The 18946-nt window shown below is 33.8% G+C and overlaps 1 protein-coding gene across 1 annotated transcript in view; it reads right to left on the bottom strand.

Moving 5' to 3' along the window:
• The window catches only part of LOC145570247 (callose synthase 10-like), a 45737-nt gene that overhangs the window by 11244 nt on the left and 15547 nt on the right, over nt 1-18946 (bottom strand). The window contains exons 13-39 of the mRNA XM_081629285.1: nt 18821-18913; nt 18633-18732; nt 18394-18517; nt 18111-18297; nt 17987-18039; nt 17080-17140; nt 16579-16660; nt 16437-16486; nt 13556-13642; nt 13236-13321; nt 11360-11390; nt 9689-9777; nt 9484-9565; nt 9239-9399; nt 8891-9011; nt 8706-8803; nt 8524-8614; nt 8285-8445; nt 8077-8186; nt 7858-7992; nt 7612-7680; nt 7337-7499; nt 3106-3223; nt 2766-2885; nt 1828-1943; nt 1652-1735; nt 1119-1231 (exon numbers count right to left, since the gene is read on the bottom strand). Of these exons, the coding sequence (XP_081485411.1) occupies nt 1119-1231; nt 1652-1735; nt 1828-1943; nt 2766-2885; nt 3106-3223; nt 7337-7499; nt 7612-7680; nt 7858-7992; nt 8077-8186; nt 8285-8445; nt 8524-8614; nt 8706-8803; nt 8891-9011; nt 9239-9399; nt 9484-9565; nt 9689-9777; nt 11360-11390; nt 13236-13321; nt 13556-13642; nt 16437-16486; nt 16579-16660; nt 17080-17140; nt 17987-18039; nt 18111-18297; nt 18394-18517; nt 18633-18732; nt 18821-18913 (2785 nt within the window). The remainder of the gene's footprint in view (nt 1-1118; nt 1232-1651; nt 1736-1827; nt 1944-2765; nt 2886-3105; nt 3224-7336; nt 7500-7611; nt 7681-7857; nt 7993-8076; nt 8187-8284; nt 8446-8523; nt 8615-8705; nt 8804-8890; nt 9012-9238; nt 9400-9483; nt 9566-9688; nt 9778-11359; nt 11391-13235; nt 13322-13555; nt 13643-16436; nt 16487-16578; nt 16661-17079; nt 17141-17986; nt 18040-18110; nt 18298-18393; nt 18518-18632; nt 18733-18820; nt 18914-18946) is intronic.

Below are 18946 nucleotides of genomic sequence, written 5' to 3'. Positions count from 1 at the left end.
TAAATATTGTGTGTCCCTTTTACTTTGTCTTGCTTTTATACCTACCCTATTAATATACTTTTCAATCTCTTCATCCTTAATTTGCTTCCACTACGCACTCAGAACCTAACATTTATAGTGTTTTGTTTACAAAAAGATACATTTTCAACATCATCATTAGAGTACTGTGATTTGGTTAATGTTTCAGATGAACAGAAAATGCAGTTCTTAAGATCACAATTTTATTGCCCTCTTAATAAAATTCCGTAACTTCATCAGTCAAAGATATTTAGATTCAACAATGTGACAAATTTATGGATACTTCCATAGATTCAAAGAAGAAAGAGAAGGTGAGCTACACAGACATACTATATTTGCTCAAAAGTAAACAATTGTTTTCTATATTTTTCGAATCATTACTAGCTTTGCATTTTTAGAATTCATCGGTGCACAGTAACAAGATCCCAAAGTTCCCATGACTACCCAATGTATGAAAAAGCTCAAGGCGCATTAAAGCGATAGGGGTTCTGCTGCGCCTAGGTCAAAGTGCGCCTCTTTGAAGTGAGGCGCACTATATGGGCAGTTAAAAAATTTTGGCTGAAGTGCGCCTAACCCAAAACGCCTCGCCCAGACTAAAATAAGCGCTCACCCTGATCGCCTTGCGCCTAAGGCGCGCTTTTTCAAACACTATGACTATCCGACTGAAACAGAAAACCATAGAAGGCAAGAAGCAATTCCCCTTCATTTTGGTTGGTCGCAGCTGGATATAGGGGTCCGCTGAGTAAGAAGGCATTATGCATGGAGGGACCTTGAAATGTCCCTTCCAAGATAGGTTTGATCTTCAAGAATTTTATGTGGAGGTTTGATTAAAAAAAAAATGTCTTCTTTATCAGGAAAGCCATGCACTCTCTTGAAACAACAATAATCGGACTATGACGTATGAGCTAATGAGGAAGTAATTACATATAAATAAGTTCTTTTGACACATGTGAAGTGACAAAAAAGGCACACCATTAAATTTTAGGAGAATCATCTATGAATAAAAATCAAATTATTAGGATTGAAAGGAGGGTTATCCATTATTTTCCATTTATAAACTATAACTAGAAAATAAGCAATGGCGTAAAAATCATACATACCAGCATAAATATCTTCGCTTATGTTAATAACACGTGAAGCCTTACTAATACCACCACGAGATATGTGGAAGATACGATCAAACACATCTGGATGTCCATAATGCATACGCACTCTGCAATATATAGAAAGAAAAAATAAGTGGTAAATATAGATTCTAGGCAAATTCCTCTGTGTGTGTGTGTCATAACAGTAGAAAATATAGAATTTGAAATTTACATACCCATAATTTAATCCTATAATAATTGTTTATTAATTTTCAAAAAAAAAAAAAAAAAAAAAAGAAAAGAAAAAAATCTCAATCAATTTCAAAACTGAATTTTGTCAAAGCTGAATCTGTGTCGAACTCAAATAATTGCCTGAAAATGGTTGTTTTTTTTCCCTTTTTTCTTTATTAGCTGAGAATATACTGCCACATTTCGTTTCGATTTTTATTAGTCGTGATTTCACCTACAAGGATGGTACCTTCAAAAAGGATTGGGGGGGGGGGGGGGGGACAACTATCAAATGTAATCAACAAGCTATAAAAACTCACTTGAGAGGTTTTGCCAGAACTCGCTGACCTAATGTCACAAAGCTGGTCTCTTGATTGGACATAAACCAAGCAAGTGAAGAAACACTGCACAGAAAATTTCCATACGCTTTATAAAGGATAGGTAATAAAAGCTACACAATTAAAAGTGTCAAACGGGCAGGGACAAGATGTCTAACCTTCCTGTGAAAACATGCTCCCTTACACCAAGAATTGTTGGAGGACGGATACCATGTTTTGCATGAAATTCTGCAAGAAGGTTTCTCATTTTCATTGCCTCCTCAAGGTAATTATCCTGTGATGAAGGTAGAGAAAAAAGTGAATTGGTAAAACACGTAAGAAATTACACAGGAAAAAAAAAAAGGCACAATTAAGGAGTTCAAAATGAATTACACAGGGATACCACCCATTAATAATTAGAGGAAATCGCTTCATGAATCTATCAATATATTATATATATATATATATATATACACATTATATATAATGCATATACATTATATATATATATATATATATATATATATATATATATATATATATATACAAAAAATTAAACAGGTCTATTATTATTAAGATAATCATATTGAATATCATATGGGTACAACCTAAAATTTACAATTTAAAAAATTTAAGGACTATGGACCTTCATCATACTATTCAAGGGTATGTAGAGGGGGGGGGGGGGTTTCAGGTAGCTTATTTCTTGTTATTCCATTCTCTGTTGTATGAGTATACAACCTAATATTTTTCCTTTCCTTTATATTCTGTGTACAGATAAGGTCCCACTGAAGATAAGAGCTAGTGAAACTATAATTCTATAGCCTCTCATGTCATACAAAAAATGTTTCATAGACTAGTGCTCAACGGAATCCACAATATACTGAAGGAAACAAAATGCACCTGAATTCAACATACTTTTGAAGTTGATATAGGAGAAATAAAGCATGCCAAATCAAGCAGCAACCACAAAGTTCAGGCCTTCTGGTGCTACTTTAAATGGCACCTTCACTATAAACACTAAATTAATCTGATTCTCTAACTTTTATATATACTGCAGTGATATTATTCATCAGATGGTAAAAGAGATTGATACCAAAAGGAGATAACGGATTACCTGATTCATATCAATAGTTTGAATTGCTTCTCCACGTGTAAAAACAATTGCATGATTCTGATTTTCAGGCTTTCCTTCACCAAGTTTTGGGTTTCCAGGAAGTTTGATTGAATATATTTCCTGAACATGATGAAATACATTTAGTGACCTTTGAATGAATTTGCAGAAGCAAGACAAAAAGGTGGAGGAGAAACAAATCATGATATAGGTTATAAATCACTCACATACAGAATAATTGATGAACAAAAGTGAAAAGACAAACATTCAGTCATCCGTTAAACAACACATTCTTTAGTCATGACATTTATGAAAATTAGATTCAACACAGTTTGCATTTTACCTGATCTTTTCCATGTACATCTGCTTTAACAAGCTTGGAATAATACTCCTTCAAAGCGGTACCATCAGGTCCAGTACTTTCCTCTAGGTGAATAAAAGCAACTCGAAGTGCCTCATTCCTGAAAAGGTAGAAGACTACTTACAGCAATACAAACAGGCATAAAACATAATACTGGATATCCAATTCAATCGTGTTTTTTTGGGCTAGAGATGATTAGCATCTACCCATTTAAAACAGGAACCTTTCTTTGTCAAAAAGTACATGGCAGGTTCCCCATAAATCCAAAATAGTACATAAACAAATATAAACATAATTACACAATTAACACACTTTGTGTGTGTGTGAAATATGGAGTATAATGAAAATCTAGCACACAGCAACATTCATCTTCTCAAATTCATCCTCTAATAAAAGCTCCCTATAACAACCTACTTCGTTAACCATAATTTCACCAAGTATAATTGTGGATATATTTCATTATTAAATCTTAATTAATTATTAACATTTCGTCCATTCCTGAATAATTGATACATTATCAAAAAAATGGCAAGGACACACTAATGTTTGTTTTTCTATCTTGCACAATGGCCCACAAGTTTTGGGGTTAATATTAATAGAACCCCTCACCCCCTTCCTGTCATCCATTTGCATAATGGCCTATATCTTGCTATAATTCCACAAATAAAGTTCCACTAACTTCACTTTACAATAACAATTCAATAAAACTACCCCACTCAAACTTTCCTTGAACTTTGTGTCAATTTCAATGTGTCAACTAGATTAGTGCCCGTGCGATGCACGGTAAGTAATAATCTTTTTCTCATAATTAATTGTGATGCATAAAAATGAGCCACCTCCAGTGAAATAAACAAATGCAATTATTTCAATATATGAATCAATTTTTTTTATTACTTTTTCAGTAATATTCAATAATACTCCATTTAAAAGATAATTAAAAAAAGAGTTGGAATTATATTTTATGTAAATGTTAATGGAAAATTTTGGAACACAAAATAAAAAGGTATACATTTTATATAGAGATAATAATATATAAGTGGAATAAATATTACGGAGTATTATAGTTGTATTATACTATTATTCCAAAAATAAAATAAAAAAATTTGTTAAAATGGGAGGGGGGGTTTTGGAGGGAAAGAACAGCACCAGGATGTGACACATGTCACTCCCGGTGTTTGTTTTGGAGGAAAAGAATCTTTAATTTCTATTATAATGTATGAACTAAATATATGCATTGTATAATTTTATTGTCTTAAATAAGTTGTCAACCAAAAAGATATAAAAAGAAAAATAAAGTTAACATATTTTTTTTTTATTTGGAAAGTGTTTTTTGGAGGGAAAAAACGACACCAGGAAGTGACATGTGTCATTTTCGGTGTCTGTTTTAGTATTATGTTATTGATTATATGGGAACGAGGGAGTATTGTATTTTATAAGAAAAAAAAAAAAAATTCAAAACTACCCCCGGATGTATAGGTGTAGCCCATGTAGGTACTAATTTGCTACCTAGTTGTATGTAGACCATCATTTAACTAGGTGAAATAACAACCCAATGTGCTTTCATTATGTAAAAATATGCCTTTTATTTTTGTTAAATGTGTAGTTCTTTCATAGTGATGTTTACGCTCTTCTTAGTTTTAAAAGGCGTGAGGCGCACCGATGGAGCCTAGGCGCAAAGCGCAGGCGCGCGCCTTTCGTATATGAGGCGCATAATTTTTAATTTTTAATTTATATATATTTTACTGCTTTCTTAGTACGAAGTATTATGTACGTTTAAAGAAAAAAATTAAAACTGGTTAAATAAAAAGCTCAACAGACTTTTTTTAAAAAAAAAAAACAGAAATGAGGTTAGTATAAAGTCTTAAAAGAAAAACAAAAAAAAACAAAAAAAAAAAGGTATAAGGTGGTTTGCGTCAGAAAGGGAAGTGAGGAGAGAGAAAGATAGAAAGAAGATCGAAGGAGGAGGAAAAAAAAAGATCGAAGAAAGAGAAAAAAGGATGACTGACCTGGGAGAGCTTGCCAGCGACAATGTGATGAGACTGGTGCCGGAATCCACTGGAATCACAGCTAATTACCCCAATTATTTCGGAATTTGCAACTTAGGGTTTCTGATATTTAGGGCTTTTGATTTGGTGGTAAAATTAAAGCTAATTCATGCAATTAACTGGGGGTTTTTGTTCGAAATTGTAAAATAAAGTCCGGGTAAGTTTTAATTTGCAAAATTTTTGGTCTTTTTCTGTAGATTTAACTCAAATCTTCATTCTCTCTCGCGTTTGACTGTTAAGCGACCTAGGCGCAGTGCCTTGCGCCTTGGCAAAGGCGGTCTGAGGCGCGCGCTTTTGGTAGGAGCTTGCGCCTGAAATGGTTAAAGCGCATTGACCTGCGCCTTTGTGAGCCTTGCGCCTAGGCGCGCTTTTTAAAACTAAGATGCTCTTTATAATTTTATTCTTTCCAATAGTCTGTGCTTTTATTTATAATAATATTTGAGTTTTTATCATAATGCTAGTGCTTTTGTTCAATATTTATGTGCATTTATCACAAAAAAGTATCAAAACTATCATGTTGGGTATATGTTTTAATTTGCAAGCAAAAACACAGTCGTTTGATGCTCTCAATGAGTACATTTTGAATATCAAACTTCTTAAATATTTTATACTAGGTTTTAGAATTAATCCTTTTTAAAATTTATGTTTTGTTGCATTACATTGTACATAAATATTGGAATTAAATATTACAATAATTTACAGTTAAGAATATATGTGAACCACATTATTTATAAATTACAATTAATAATTGAAATAGTCGAAAGAAAATGATTATGCATATTGATTAATAAAATCTGAAGAAAAGGTGGAGTTAAACAATGATTGACATTAATTATTCAGTACGTATAAAGTGTTGATAACAAAACAATTTGGCATCATCCAAGTCCAACTAATTAATAAGTATGAAAATATATATATATATATATATATATATATATATATATATATATATATAAAATAAAAAATCATTGATGACATCACAAATTAAATTGGAGGGAAAATTTTCATTGAGAAAACGACACATAGGATAGTATAGAGGTAAATGATGTCAGCGATATTCTGTTTTAGTATTAGTTAATAGATAATCCCCTCCATCCATATTTAGTTGACATGCTATCCTTATAAGGTTGTCCCTAATACACTACTATTTCTTTCCTAAAAAGGATTGGTCCCATCAACTAAAAATTCAACTCCCAATTCCAACCAACAAAAGTAATGGTCCCCACACAACAGTAACTACAATAAAAAAATTCCTCCGCTACCAATGTTTACATAATAAAATACTAAAGTCAATAAAAATGCCTAAAACTCTAAAGCATCAAACCATATTAACTATATAGGGACAGTGGGTGCATATAATTAGAGATATTAACATTTAAAATCGGCAAACATGTTTAAAAGAAATGAAAATTTTAAACGAATGGAGAGAGTATCATTTTACCTTAAAAAAAATTGATAAAAGATGGTATAACAATGAAATAAAATAGTGATTCGGATTTTATGTATAAGAATATTAATATTATTTGTTAACATAATAACCCACAACAACGAAAATTAGTTAGCATTCTAAATATGAGCATGTCTCATAGCATGTTAATGCTTCCATCAATTAGTTAGCATTCTGAAAAAGCAAAAGGGAATTCCTTGCACCTTAGGCATACCTTATATAAGTGAGGTACACTTAATAAATATGAAAACTTTCTAGAAATAAAGTTGTGCCCCCCCCCCCCCCCCCCCACCAAGACTGCCTTGTCTAGACCAAAAAGGTGAATGTGCCACTTTACCTTGTGCCTAGACACCTATAAGCGCCTTCAGAGCTTAATTTGAAATTCGCAAAAAAATAAAAAAAAAATAAAAAAAATAATAATAATAAAACAGTTCATTGAAAAACAAACAAGCAAGATACTAATTCCTCCATGCCTAATTGTTTGCCCCTAAACAATATTTTACTATATTTAGTTTTGGTTGAGTTGAATTAATGAAAGTGAAAATATGTGGGACCTAAAGTAATTTTTGTGAGACTAAATTTAAGGTCCCCCCATGGACATTTAAGATATGGGGCAATCTTTTAGGGACGACCTTAAAAGCAATATGGGGAAAATTTTAAGGGACGGAGGGAGTAATACACAAAGGCACAATGCTATGGCCAAGTATAAATGCTACAATACCTCTGCAGTAGCAAGTTAATGTCTGCAGCCTCTGGAGCTTTTCTCTGCCTTTGCTGTCCATATATTTGGCATGAAACAACATATGTGAACTTTAGATCTGCCTGTGCCCGCGCCTCACTCGATACCTCAAATGACTGATTTGTTAGTGAGCTTGTGTCCTCCTCTGACAATTAAACAAAAAAAAAAAAAAAAAAAAAAAAAAAAAAAAAAAAACTACATGATTAATTGACACATGTACCTCATCAAGTTTCAAATCAAATGTATTAGACATATACCTATTAATCCTCTTTTTTCCATATAACTCTGAAGCATTAATGCTCTTCTGTAGTACATCATTCCACGCACTGTCATAAGAACAGATAAGTTAACACTGCCAAAGAAATTGGCAAATCTTGCATTTGTTGTATTTAGGCTTTCATTGAACAATTACATGAGCAGAAAGTACCAATCCCCCTTTGAATAAAAGATTGGGTGATGAAAAGAGTGATGAAGGTGCTGCCTTTAAAAAAGACAATGCTGACCTGTTCTAGCCAATGTCTGACCACGATAAGAGACCCAGAAACGTAGCTCCAAGTTATCACTAGAACTTTCTTCAAAATCTACATCACCAGAAGACTCTCCTCGATTGATCCGCTCCAAAAAAATTTCCCACTCATCTACAACAACAAAGATATTTGTTTCAAAGGTAAAGCCACACAGGGTAGGTGAATTAGAAACAATAATGAGGACAGAAACAAAACCAGGAAAAATCTTCTGGAGATAGAATAGTATAGATACTCCATCCTCGTTTTCAACCCGCAAATCTGAAGAGCTATACAGTACTGTCTCACTGTAGTATGGGGTGAATACGCTGACGATTTGGGTGTCAAAAAAATGGGGGATTAATGTTAGCAAGGCAAAGAACAACCATTTTAATTCCTTCACAAGCTAGCCATAGATTTAAATTACCTAAAAGGCATCATTTCCGACACAGGTCTTGCTGGAGGCATGTGCATGAACAGTGAATTGGTAAAAAATTCTAAACGCCTCCTAGCTTCTAAGTTTTTTGGTATATTAGCTGCTGTATCTTTCACTGTAAGTAACAAGTGCAGTCTCTTCACTAGCTCCTTCTGTAAGATAGAAGAAACACATTAAGAGGAAATTTATGTTATCACGCGTGCGCACACACACACACACAAGAATCTTACAATTTCTGGATCCTTTGGCCACTGTATCCTGGAAAATAGGCGCCCTTCATTTCTTGCATCAACTAATATTTTCCATGATTCAATCTGATCACTAAGATTTGAGAAACCAACCAAAACATATAATATTATTAATATTATATAATCACCAAAACCATTAAAATTTAACGACTTTATGGTTTTACCTGAGATCAGGTGACAATAGTTCGTGTGTCACCATATCATAAAAATCATACAGAGCCTTCGCTGCACCTCTTGCGAGTTCGGGAGTTTCGTTCCTTATCTGTATTTATATGAATTGATTTTAATTTATGTAAAGATAAAGTATTGTAAGAAACGACGGTGGAATTATTCACTTTGAACAGCTCACCAAAAGCCCTGTCAATGCGGTAAATCTTGATTGTACAGAGGGGATCTTCTTCAGCAATAACGTTAGAACAAGCGAACCTTCCCTGATGCTACCATTAATTTCTTGGTAGACCCTCTCAACCCTACAATAAAATGTTGCAGTAAGAATAGAGAACCGGAAACCTGATACAGTATCTTAGTTTGGAAAATCTGATATATATCTTGAAGGAATAGCAAATGTAGACATTTCAATCTTTCCCCTTTTTTTAAAAAAAATAATACACGAAAAGTTTTTTTCAATTTGTCTCAATAATGCCAAAAACTGACAGGTGGTAGACAAATGTGAATGATATGTCATAGAAATTCATACCAGTGTCTCCCATCACAAACAACTATGGAATGTAAGATCTTTTCAATACTATAATAGCATTCCCTAACAGCATAAGCCATGTAATCATCTCTCTTGATTCTATTCCACAGATCCACTTGTGTGTCGTTACAGTCTCTAGCAAGGTCAATAGCCATCAAAATCTGCAACGATGAAAGACAGAATGAAGAGCAACGACGAGCAAAATCTGACCATTAAAAAAAAGGAACAGAGGCACCAAAGTTTACCTTACTACTTAGAAGAAACAGAGGCCATTGAACGAGATGAAGGCTACCAGAGTTACTGGGCATATAGAGCAAATCTTTTTCCCTAAAGGCAAACCCATGTCAGAATTTTCAACAGTGCCAAAGAAAGCCAGATAGCCCAATATAATTCTGCAAGACTGCAACAAATTTATAAAACAAGGGTCACAGTAATTCACTAATTTGATACCTATTGCTGATGAAATCTTCTTCACGCAAACTTTTGATGATCTCATTCCAGAAAGGAGCAAAAATGGCAGCAAATGTCTTGTTATCCTCCTGTTAGATTTGCAAGTAATAAAAACAAATTAGAAAACCTTTCATGGACAAGTAATATTCTGGCAGCCTTCTAGTTCCTATGTTCATAAGTAAATGCAACATCATCCATTTTCAGCAGTTCCAATAGGATAGAAAGTCAAAATAGCCCTTTCTAAAGTTTCTCTTGAAGGCTTGCCCACTCCAAGACTTTTTATTCTCTCAAAGTCTAGCTAATCAAATGCAAAAGATGCCCTCAACCCCACTACAACCACTCTCATATACCACGTGCATTACCCCCATGTGCAATGGAAGCATTATATAAGAAGTGGCAGAACCATAGAAGCATTAGTATATGTAAATTCCAAAGTAAAAAGAAGGCATTCAACGACTTAATGACTTATACCAAATGATATCTGATATTCCTAGCAATAATCCAATGCTGTTTTAAGAAAAACAGATTATTATTCAGTGATTGTGAGAATTGAAGTGTTTGGGGACCAAAAATTTTCAATTTTGGAGTTAGCCCAAATCTTATAAACAATGTTCAGTTCACCAGCTTGTCTTAATCAGTCTCCTACTCTTGAGTTGTGTTACATTTACTGCAGCTACAGAAGATTTCTCTCTCCTCAAAAGTCTATTTCCCACACCTCCCCTATTCACTCTTTCTTAATTTCCAAACTCATCCTCTATCCTCTACCAGAATCAGCCCACATGCTCTGTGCCACCATTCACCAGCGCAGAAACTACAACTCGTTGTCCTTGTAATGACCCAAGGAAGGCCACCTGTACGCTTGCAGTATGCTAAGAAAAGAAGACAAAACCAGAGGAGCAAGAATGATGAGTAAACATCACAGAAGCTGCAAGACAACAACCAGCCACCCACTCACGAGCCAAAAGACAGCAACTAGAATTGTCCTAGGGAATGATTCCATTGTACATAAAGTAAGAGAAGGGGTTGTGAATGAAATATTAAAATTTGTGAGAGTTGTGACCTAAAGTCACTATTGGAGATTTGCAGCATAATGCTGCTAGGTTCTATAAACACTATTGCATTTTAATCAAAGTTTCAACATCTCTCTTTATTTTCTGTTATTTGGTGTGTAGGCAAAAACAGTCAGTCTTGAATAAATTACAGTCCTCTGATTCTGCGGGGCAACCACTCACCCATGGTAGCTCCAGCTATCCATCGCCAACTCCACCATCCATATTTCAATGACATAAAAGCAAGTTAGACTACAGCTGTAATTCTTCATATGCTAGGTTGGCAAGTACAAAACTACAAATCACTAGTTACAATTGAGATTTTGTAAAAATAGGAAAAGTCTCGTCAGAACTCTATCTTTAGGATTTCACAGTTGTAATTAGTATGGCACTAAGTTCAGTGAACTTCAAATGTCAAACCTCTTTATTCTCCTATAAAAAGAACAGATAAAAATTTTAATTTCACCATTATAATTTTTTAAACATATCATAAAACACATTGAAGTTTAAAATGACAGATTTACAAGTCTTAGTTTTTCCAAAACAGATATGAACGCATCTCAGAATAACATTATTACATGATTTGATAATCCCCATTTAAATAAAATAGATATGGACGTACCTCAGAATTTTGTCGATCAAAAGCCATCAATCTGCAAGGTACCATTAATATTTGTTAGATGAACATCATATCATAGTAATCATAAGCCCATTATATTCAATATGTCCACTTAAGTCCAACAAAATAAACTACTATATAATGAGAGTCCTATATTAACAGCAAAACTTTAAAAGGTTGGTAAATTAATGACCTAAAACTCCTTGATGAACAACTTTTGTTTTTTGTCCATTAAGACAACCAACACCCATTAATTAATTATTAAAAGCAATTAAACAGTTTCTAATAGAAACAGCAATTAGCAGCTACAGATCACTTTTTTTTTTTTTTTTTTTTTGCCACTTTGTATTGTTTAGTCAAATCTGATTTTTCCCTTCTCTTTATATCTCTTAGCCCCTCTTTCAAAAAAAAAAAAAAAATTGAATTTCTATCCTAGCCCCCTTATATAAAACTTCAAAAAATTGAATTTATATCCTACCTTATTAGGTTTGCACTGCTCTTGTTCTCTAGCTCCCTATTACCCTACATATATTCTCTCCTTTTTATCCACTTTTACTATCCCACTTTTCTTTGCTTAGTCTCTTTAACTAATTTCTTTACTTTACTAGATTCATAATTCGTAGACAACTATTTATGATACCTGACCACCAATCAATTTGTTATTATGTTACTATCAAACCAGCGTTCATTGGCAAATAAAGCTCTTTAGAGGGAAGTAATTAGTATATTCCAAAAGCCTTCTACCCAGCGTTGTCTTGTTTATGCTTGCGTGTTGTTTGACCTATGAAGAAATTGTGTCATCACTTGCATATTAGTACCCCAAACCACGGAATAATAGTGCGGCTAGTACATCGCAATTCAGCCAGTATGTACAGGATTTAAGGCTTGCCAAACCGAATTTGGTATGGAATTTTTCAAAATGCCAAGATTTGGCCCATTTCAACCTATACTTACTTAAACTCATCCACATTGATTGAATCTTACAATTGCTTGATTCGAGGGCAGCAATCATCAACGAGCAGCCCACACGAAGTGTCCAACAACAACAATCCACAGATGCTGCCAGAATGGCCAAGAAGCAAAAAAGATCTTGCTTAACTTGGAATCTCCATCGGCAACGACGATGGCTGCAGCGGCGGAAAAGGAGAAGAAACCAAAGGAAGGGAGGAGAGGAGGCGTGAAGAGGTGTGGTGGATAAGGAGGTGAGGTAGAATTTCAAAAAAAAATATATATATATATTAAATAAAGACAGAGGGTCAGTGGAATTTCAAGAAAAGGGCAAAAAATCTTACAGGGAAGAGCTTCTCTCTCGAGAATTTATTTCTGATCTGAACTAATTTGAGCTTACTTTCAGGAGAACAAAAAAAAAGGAAAACAAACTTATGGAGTTGAAAAATAGCTTATTTTGTCTGGTAAAAAGAGTAATCGTCAAATAAAATCTTATTTTCTCTGAAATTGTCAGAGAAAAAAAAAATGTCTGATATAAGTCGAAAAAAATTGAAATATAAAGGGCCTTAAAGTACAGCAGTTTTAGCAGCCTACTTCATGGGAAGCTAGTAAATAATCAACAGGCCTAGATGTATAATTTTAATATGAACTCTTCAATATATGTAACCTTCGAACCACTTTTTATGCTGTGTGTTGTATTGTCTTTCATAATTCATAGAATGGGTCAAATAGCATGTCTTGCAAATAAAATTGATTTTCCTAATCTATAATGGCCTCCGTAGAAGAAAAACACAAAGACACAACACCAAAGCATGCAAACACAAGCATATCAACTACATAGTAAGAGGAAATCTAATTAGCTAGAAGTTAATATATAGCAAAGAAAGCATATACAAAACAACAATGTCAGGTAGGCACCAGCAGATCACACCTTCTTGTTCTGGAAGATGCCATATTCTTCACAAAGGCTTCAGGGAAGCTCTCAAAACGTTTATGCACCATATCAATTGAACGTATCTGCAATAGAACGACATGATTTAGCAAGGAACATATAAATTGGATCAATAAGTGGAGCACAAAAGACAAAGGGCATTGAGGCCTTAAGGGGATGAAATTTAATATTGTTTTATGATAAAAGAGGCTTGTAAATTAAAAAAAAAAAAAATAGGCATTGTTGAGGATGCAGCAGTCTTTATTATCCAGAAACCATTTTATGTAAAAATACAAGAATCATCAAATAAAAATAAAAACCTCGCCAAGTCGAGCTCGTGCACCCATCACACCACCTACAAGAGCCGATAAAAGCGTGTACCATATGTGAATATCCATAAGATATATCTGCATTAGTGGTCAAGTGGAGGTCAGCATAAAAGGATTACAAGTTGCAGAACACAGTACACTAAAAGACTTCGGTGATACTCATAACAAATAGCAAAATTATAATAGCTGGACAAACACACATTAATAGAAAATCATACAAACTTTGTAATACTCTATGTTGGACTTCAAAGATATATCTGTCATAAAAAGATTACCAATCCTCCCCTCCAACAAAGCATAAAATGCCATTACTTCCTTCCACAAGTTAATTGTGCAATAGTTCTGATGCAGGAGCTTATATAATTTGCAATGCTTCTAAGAAGAGAAGGGCTGTAGTTGCATTATACTTGACTAGTTCAGAGTTGCAGCTGGGGGTGCGAGAGTTATTTTATCATCAATGCATCCATATATATATATCCTCTCATAAAGAAAAAAAGCGGTTTTGGTCATGATAATAGTAACAGTCACGGTAACAGAAATGATGATGTGGATTAAACCACTAGAAGGGATACTAGCAATTAGGGTTAAACCTAATTCAATAAGTTTTGATCTTTTCGACTCAAAGGAGATGAAAAGCAACGTTTCGAAATTAACTCACGCGAATCAATCTCACAATGAATTATTTTAAACTCAAAAACATATGATTCTATTGATGAAAATCATCATATTTATAGGCATACAATCCCATGCCCGATAGGATAATTATGACTAAAAAAATAATATTAAATCCTAACAAACTCTAATAATATTAAACCAACTACTAACAGGATAAAATAAGGAAAAATAAATCCTGAACAAAATAAATCTAGACCAAGATCCTTGATCCGCATCAAATCATTCATTGTCATGGACCACAATGAAGTTTTCGTGATAGGATTTTTCATTATTATTTCTCTCCTATCACATCACTTACTTTCCAATAAACTATTTGCCCCACTATCTTTTGTTTATGATTTTTGAATGCCCCAACTACCCACTTACTTCTTACAATATTAAAGTCAGTCAAAAACTATGTGCTGGTCGAGTGTAACATTAAAAAAAAATCAGAGGGAGTATTAGTTTTCAATTACAAAATTTGATTCAACACTGTTATACCTTACTCAATAGTCAAAACTAATTGTTACCTTACTAAAAATAACTAACCACAAAGCAGTCAAAAAAAGTCAAAAACGGGGAATTTTGTTCATAAGGTGGATCTCTCTCCTGCAGTCTTCTCTTAAGTTTGGCTTGGCCATGTTTTTCAAATATTGTCACCAAAGTGCAAATAATGATCACATCATTTCAGTTTTGCATTGTAAAGGACTTTCATTTGAACGAGACAATTTCTTATGGTTTGTTTTTCCAGAAATCTACAATCTAATCTGAATCAAACGTTCTAACCCCAGAACATTAGATCCCATGTTTCACTCAACAGTTACTTTTTATTCATGGATACAGTGAAAAATAGCCATTGTCTACCCAGTAATGGCTTTCAGCCTCTCATAGTCTAATCTAACTATTCTAATAGCTTACAACTATTATAAAATCCTAAGACTGGAAACAAATTTGCATCACAACAAGATCCGCGATCAACACAACATTTTGTTTTCTACGACAACAAAATTGTTCCCTGTGATTGCAACCAAAACCGTAATTTCGAACATGTTGTCGTTACCTTATTCTAGTTATGCAGAGTTTAGATCCTGCTTTTTAATTCAAAATGAGAATAGAGGAATTGGGTAAAGTTAGAAAGAGGGGGGAAGGGGGGGCCACACGACTGAACATCAGCTTGTTTTTTCTTTGACTTAACTATCTCCTCTTTTGTTCTCTTTCCTTATATAACTTTTCTACCCTATTTGAGATCTAAATACTATACAGTAGATACTTACGTTATATACATGTGAGGAAGAGATTGATTTTATCATTAACAAGTTTGATATAACTTTCCTCTGATTTGTGTTGTAGACTTGTTGCTTTCCACTTTTTTCAATTACCTTTTACATGAATGACTAAAGAAAGAATAAAGAATATCCAAACTAGAAATTTGCATTATTTGAAATATAGGAAATCATATAATTGATTGGAAACATATAACCGTAATATCAATAGTCATTTATCCTTAGATTTGAATAATAAAGTCAACTACATTAGAAATTATGCCCCCAAAACACATACTGAACACAGCCTCAAAAGCGATAAAAATTGAGCAATTAGTGAAGCATTTTGCAAATTAGGTAGCAGTGGCCACATCCCCACCCAATTCTCAGTTTCTCTCCCATCCAGCACCGGAAAACAATCCCTTCACCCTATGGGTCAAGTTGTTGTTTCGGACAAGGGAAAGGGGAGAGGGAGAGATAGAATGGTGCTGAAGTCCTGCTGGTGGTACTAAAATTGGACAAGGATTATGGACCATAAAACTACAAACTATCAATTATAAGAATGGAAAGTGTTATGGTGGCTTTGCATAAGCAGAGTGATAGGCAGGGTTTGTTTTTTTTTTTTCCCCTTCAATTTTCAATTAAAGTAATGAAAATAAATGAATAACCCCTCACTTAGAGGTGCTTTATAATTGTATTATATTCTTAAAAAAAAAAAACTCTGGTAATCTCAATCCAAAATAGTTTCTAAGTACTTCGTGTCCTCTGTCCAAAAAAATAACACTTCAGCTATTGGAAAGTTCCAAACCAAACGTACATTACACTATTTAGCTAATTTATTTCCTCTAGGACTTCTCAAATGAGATTCTTAATTATCACCCTCATAATATTTCAATTACTATAAAAGAGAGCAAAATGGAAAGACAAAAGAACATGGAATGTAAAAAGGAGCTTACAGCAATGACAGGAGCCCATAGACTTGCTACAGTAAGCGCATTATAATTATCTGGAAAATACAGCACAAGAAATGCATCAACAAAAATTGACTTCGTTTGAGAAGTGGGGTGGGGGGGAGTTGCAGGCAAAGGATGTTCTTACGCTTTGAGACAAAATCATGCCATGAGTATTCATCGAATCGAATCTGCACAATAATTCTTGTAGGCTCCACTAAGGGCTTAATCTGAAAATTTGGCCAAATTTATATCTTAGGAAATTTGTTAGACAAATAAAGTGAGAAATTATTATAGATTAATGGTAATTATGTGACAAATGGTTGTCAAAAAAAATAAGGTGACAATTAGAAATATTAGCGAAAAAACAAGTACAATGATGTCCTCGCCTGAAATATAAATTGAGTTCAAAGAATTCATACTAATATTTGCCAGGTTCATAACTTTTTTAATGTTATTTTACTGCTCAAGTAATATAAGAATTGTATTTTCAAAATTTTAGTCCTATATGAACTTTTAGTAATCTTAAAACCAAATGTTCATTATTTTAAAGCTTTACATAAATCTAGACCAGAATGCACAACCTAGTTCCAGGATCAGGATATAGTTTTTACTACAGTAGAAAAGAGAAAAAGACCAAGACACTTGCCTGGAGAAAGTAAGCAAACGTAAATTTGCTTGCAAAGATCACCAACCAATAGACAACATATCTGAATAAATTTGAAATAAAGGGCATATCAGTCATCCAAGTAAATTCTCTTTCAGAAAAAAACTAAAAAAGTGACTTCAAAATAACAACGTAGATTAGTCAGGAGAGAGCCAAGCTTAAAAAGGAACAAAAGCAAACAGAGCTTAAATCACAATGTGGATACAACAAAAACACCTTATGAACTTGCAAAGAGAATAAGCAAAAGAGAGGCCCTATAGCCCGCCAGAAGACGACACTGGTTCTAAAGTAACTTACATGATCAAACAAAATGTTGAGACTGCTTACTTCTACTAGAGTTGAGAATTGCAGAATAGGAAATAGAATTTTTTTTTTTCAGTTTTTAGTTGAAAGACCAATAATTCTAGAGTTGTAATTTGTAAAGGGCTGAAGTGAGCCCATACAGACAGTAGAGCTCAAAGTGGCAGATACAAGCTTATACATGGTTAATAAAGAATAAAATTGATTTCCACTTACAGAAACAACCACAAAGACCTGCTTTCCAAATTAGAGGAGCTTGAGGGCATAAAATCCCAATGTATAAGATTTGAACAACATAAAATAGTGTTGATCATGCCATGTATCTGAGAGAAAATATGAAGAGTGGGGAAGGGAGGGAACAAGAAAGCATGCAAATCACAATAAGTATTTAAGAAGAACTTGAAGGAAATAAATAATCAAAAAATATAAGATATATAAAAAGGCGTCTAGGAAAACTCTTATAACTCATTTCACAGTGCAACGAAGTTTGCTTTAAAGCCCCTTCAGAGGAAATCTATTGTAGGTTATCCGATTTTGCGGGTTTATACTAGAAATAAAAGCAGATAGCATCATAGCATGGAAAGCAAACCTGGCATAATCTATTGGCTTTTCATAGAGACCGCGTCCAACATAGTATCTCTCCTGGTAACAAAGAGCATTTATAAGTGAATGAACAAGAAAAGCCAGCTCATACGTGACAATCCAAGACTTACCTGATAAATCCATTTAAAAAATTGGAAGAATGACTGATCGGACTTTTTAGACAATGTATGACAGGCAGGAATCTTCAATAATACACCAAAAACAAACCGCACTCCAGCATAAGCACCAAGCATAAGAATATAAATGCGGAAAGATGATGAATTAGTTTGCTGCTTATTCCAATCCTGCAGAACCCTCCTATTTTCAATTCACATATAGGCAGAATCAGAATGCAAACGTTTTAAGGATAAAATTTAGCTGCCATGATGGAGAGAATGAGAGATCCACACTCACAGATAGAAATAGATAACAGCAGTAGTACTTAAACTCCACCAAAAGAACCTAATAATAAGCCTTGAAATTGCCATGCCCCTTGCAGTTGTGTATGCACCAAACATAAGCAGAACATCCAAGCAACCTATAGTCACAAATTTTTTACAATTTTTTACTTGAATGAAGAGAAAAGAAAAGCAGCAGAATGTTAACAAAAAAGAACTTGAATTGAAATAAGAGTAAACTGATAAAATACTAACTCTCCACAAAATTCATGACAGCATATGTTGGGCCAACACTCAGTAGGATCTTAAATGTATTCAGATTCAGCTTATCAGTAAATGCTATAATCGTTAAAACCTGAAAGGGTAGCAATACATATTTTCATACCATGAGCAACCTGTAATAGAAGAATACCTAAGCTGAATGTGGAAACAAGAATCCAAACCTGGAACATTATGGCCAAAAAGATCCACATCCGATGAAAACTACGATACAAGTGGAAAAACGTCCGATGCTCAACAAAACTGCTTTTTGCAGTCTGCAAAATAACAAACAGCAAGATACACGCATT

The sequence above is a fragment of the Chenopodium album genome, chromosome 12, assembly GCF_948465745.1.
Source record: "Chenopodium album chromosome 12, dcCheAlbu1.1, whole genome shotgun sequence".
Lineage (NCBI taxonomy): Eukaryota > Viridiplantae > Streptophyta > Magnoliopsida > Caryophyllales > Amaranthaceae > Chenopodium > Chenopodium album.
The sequence above is the reverse complement of the archived record's forward strand: the minus strand, read 5'-3'. Positions and strand labels throughout refer to the sequence as shown.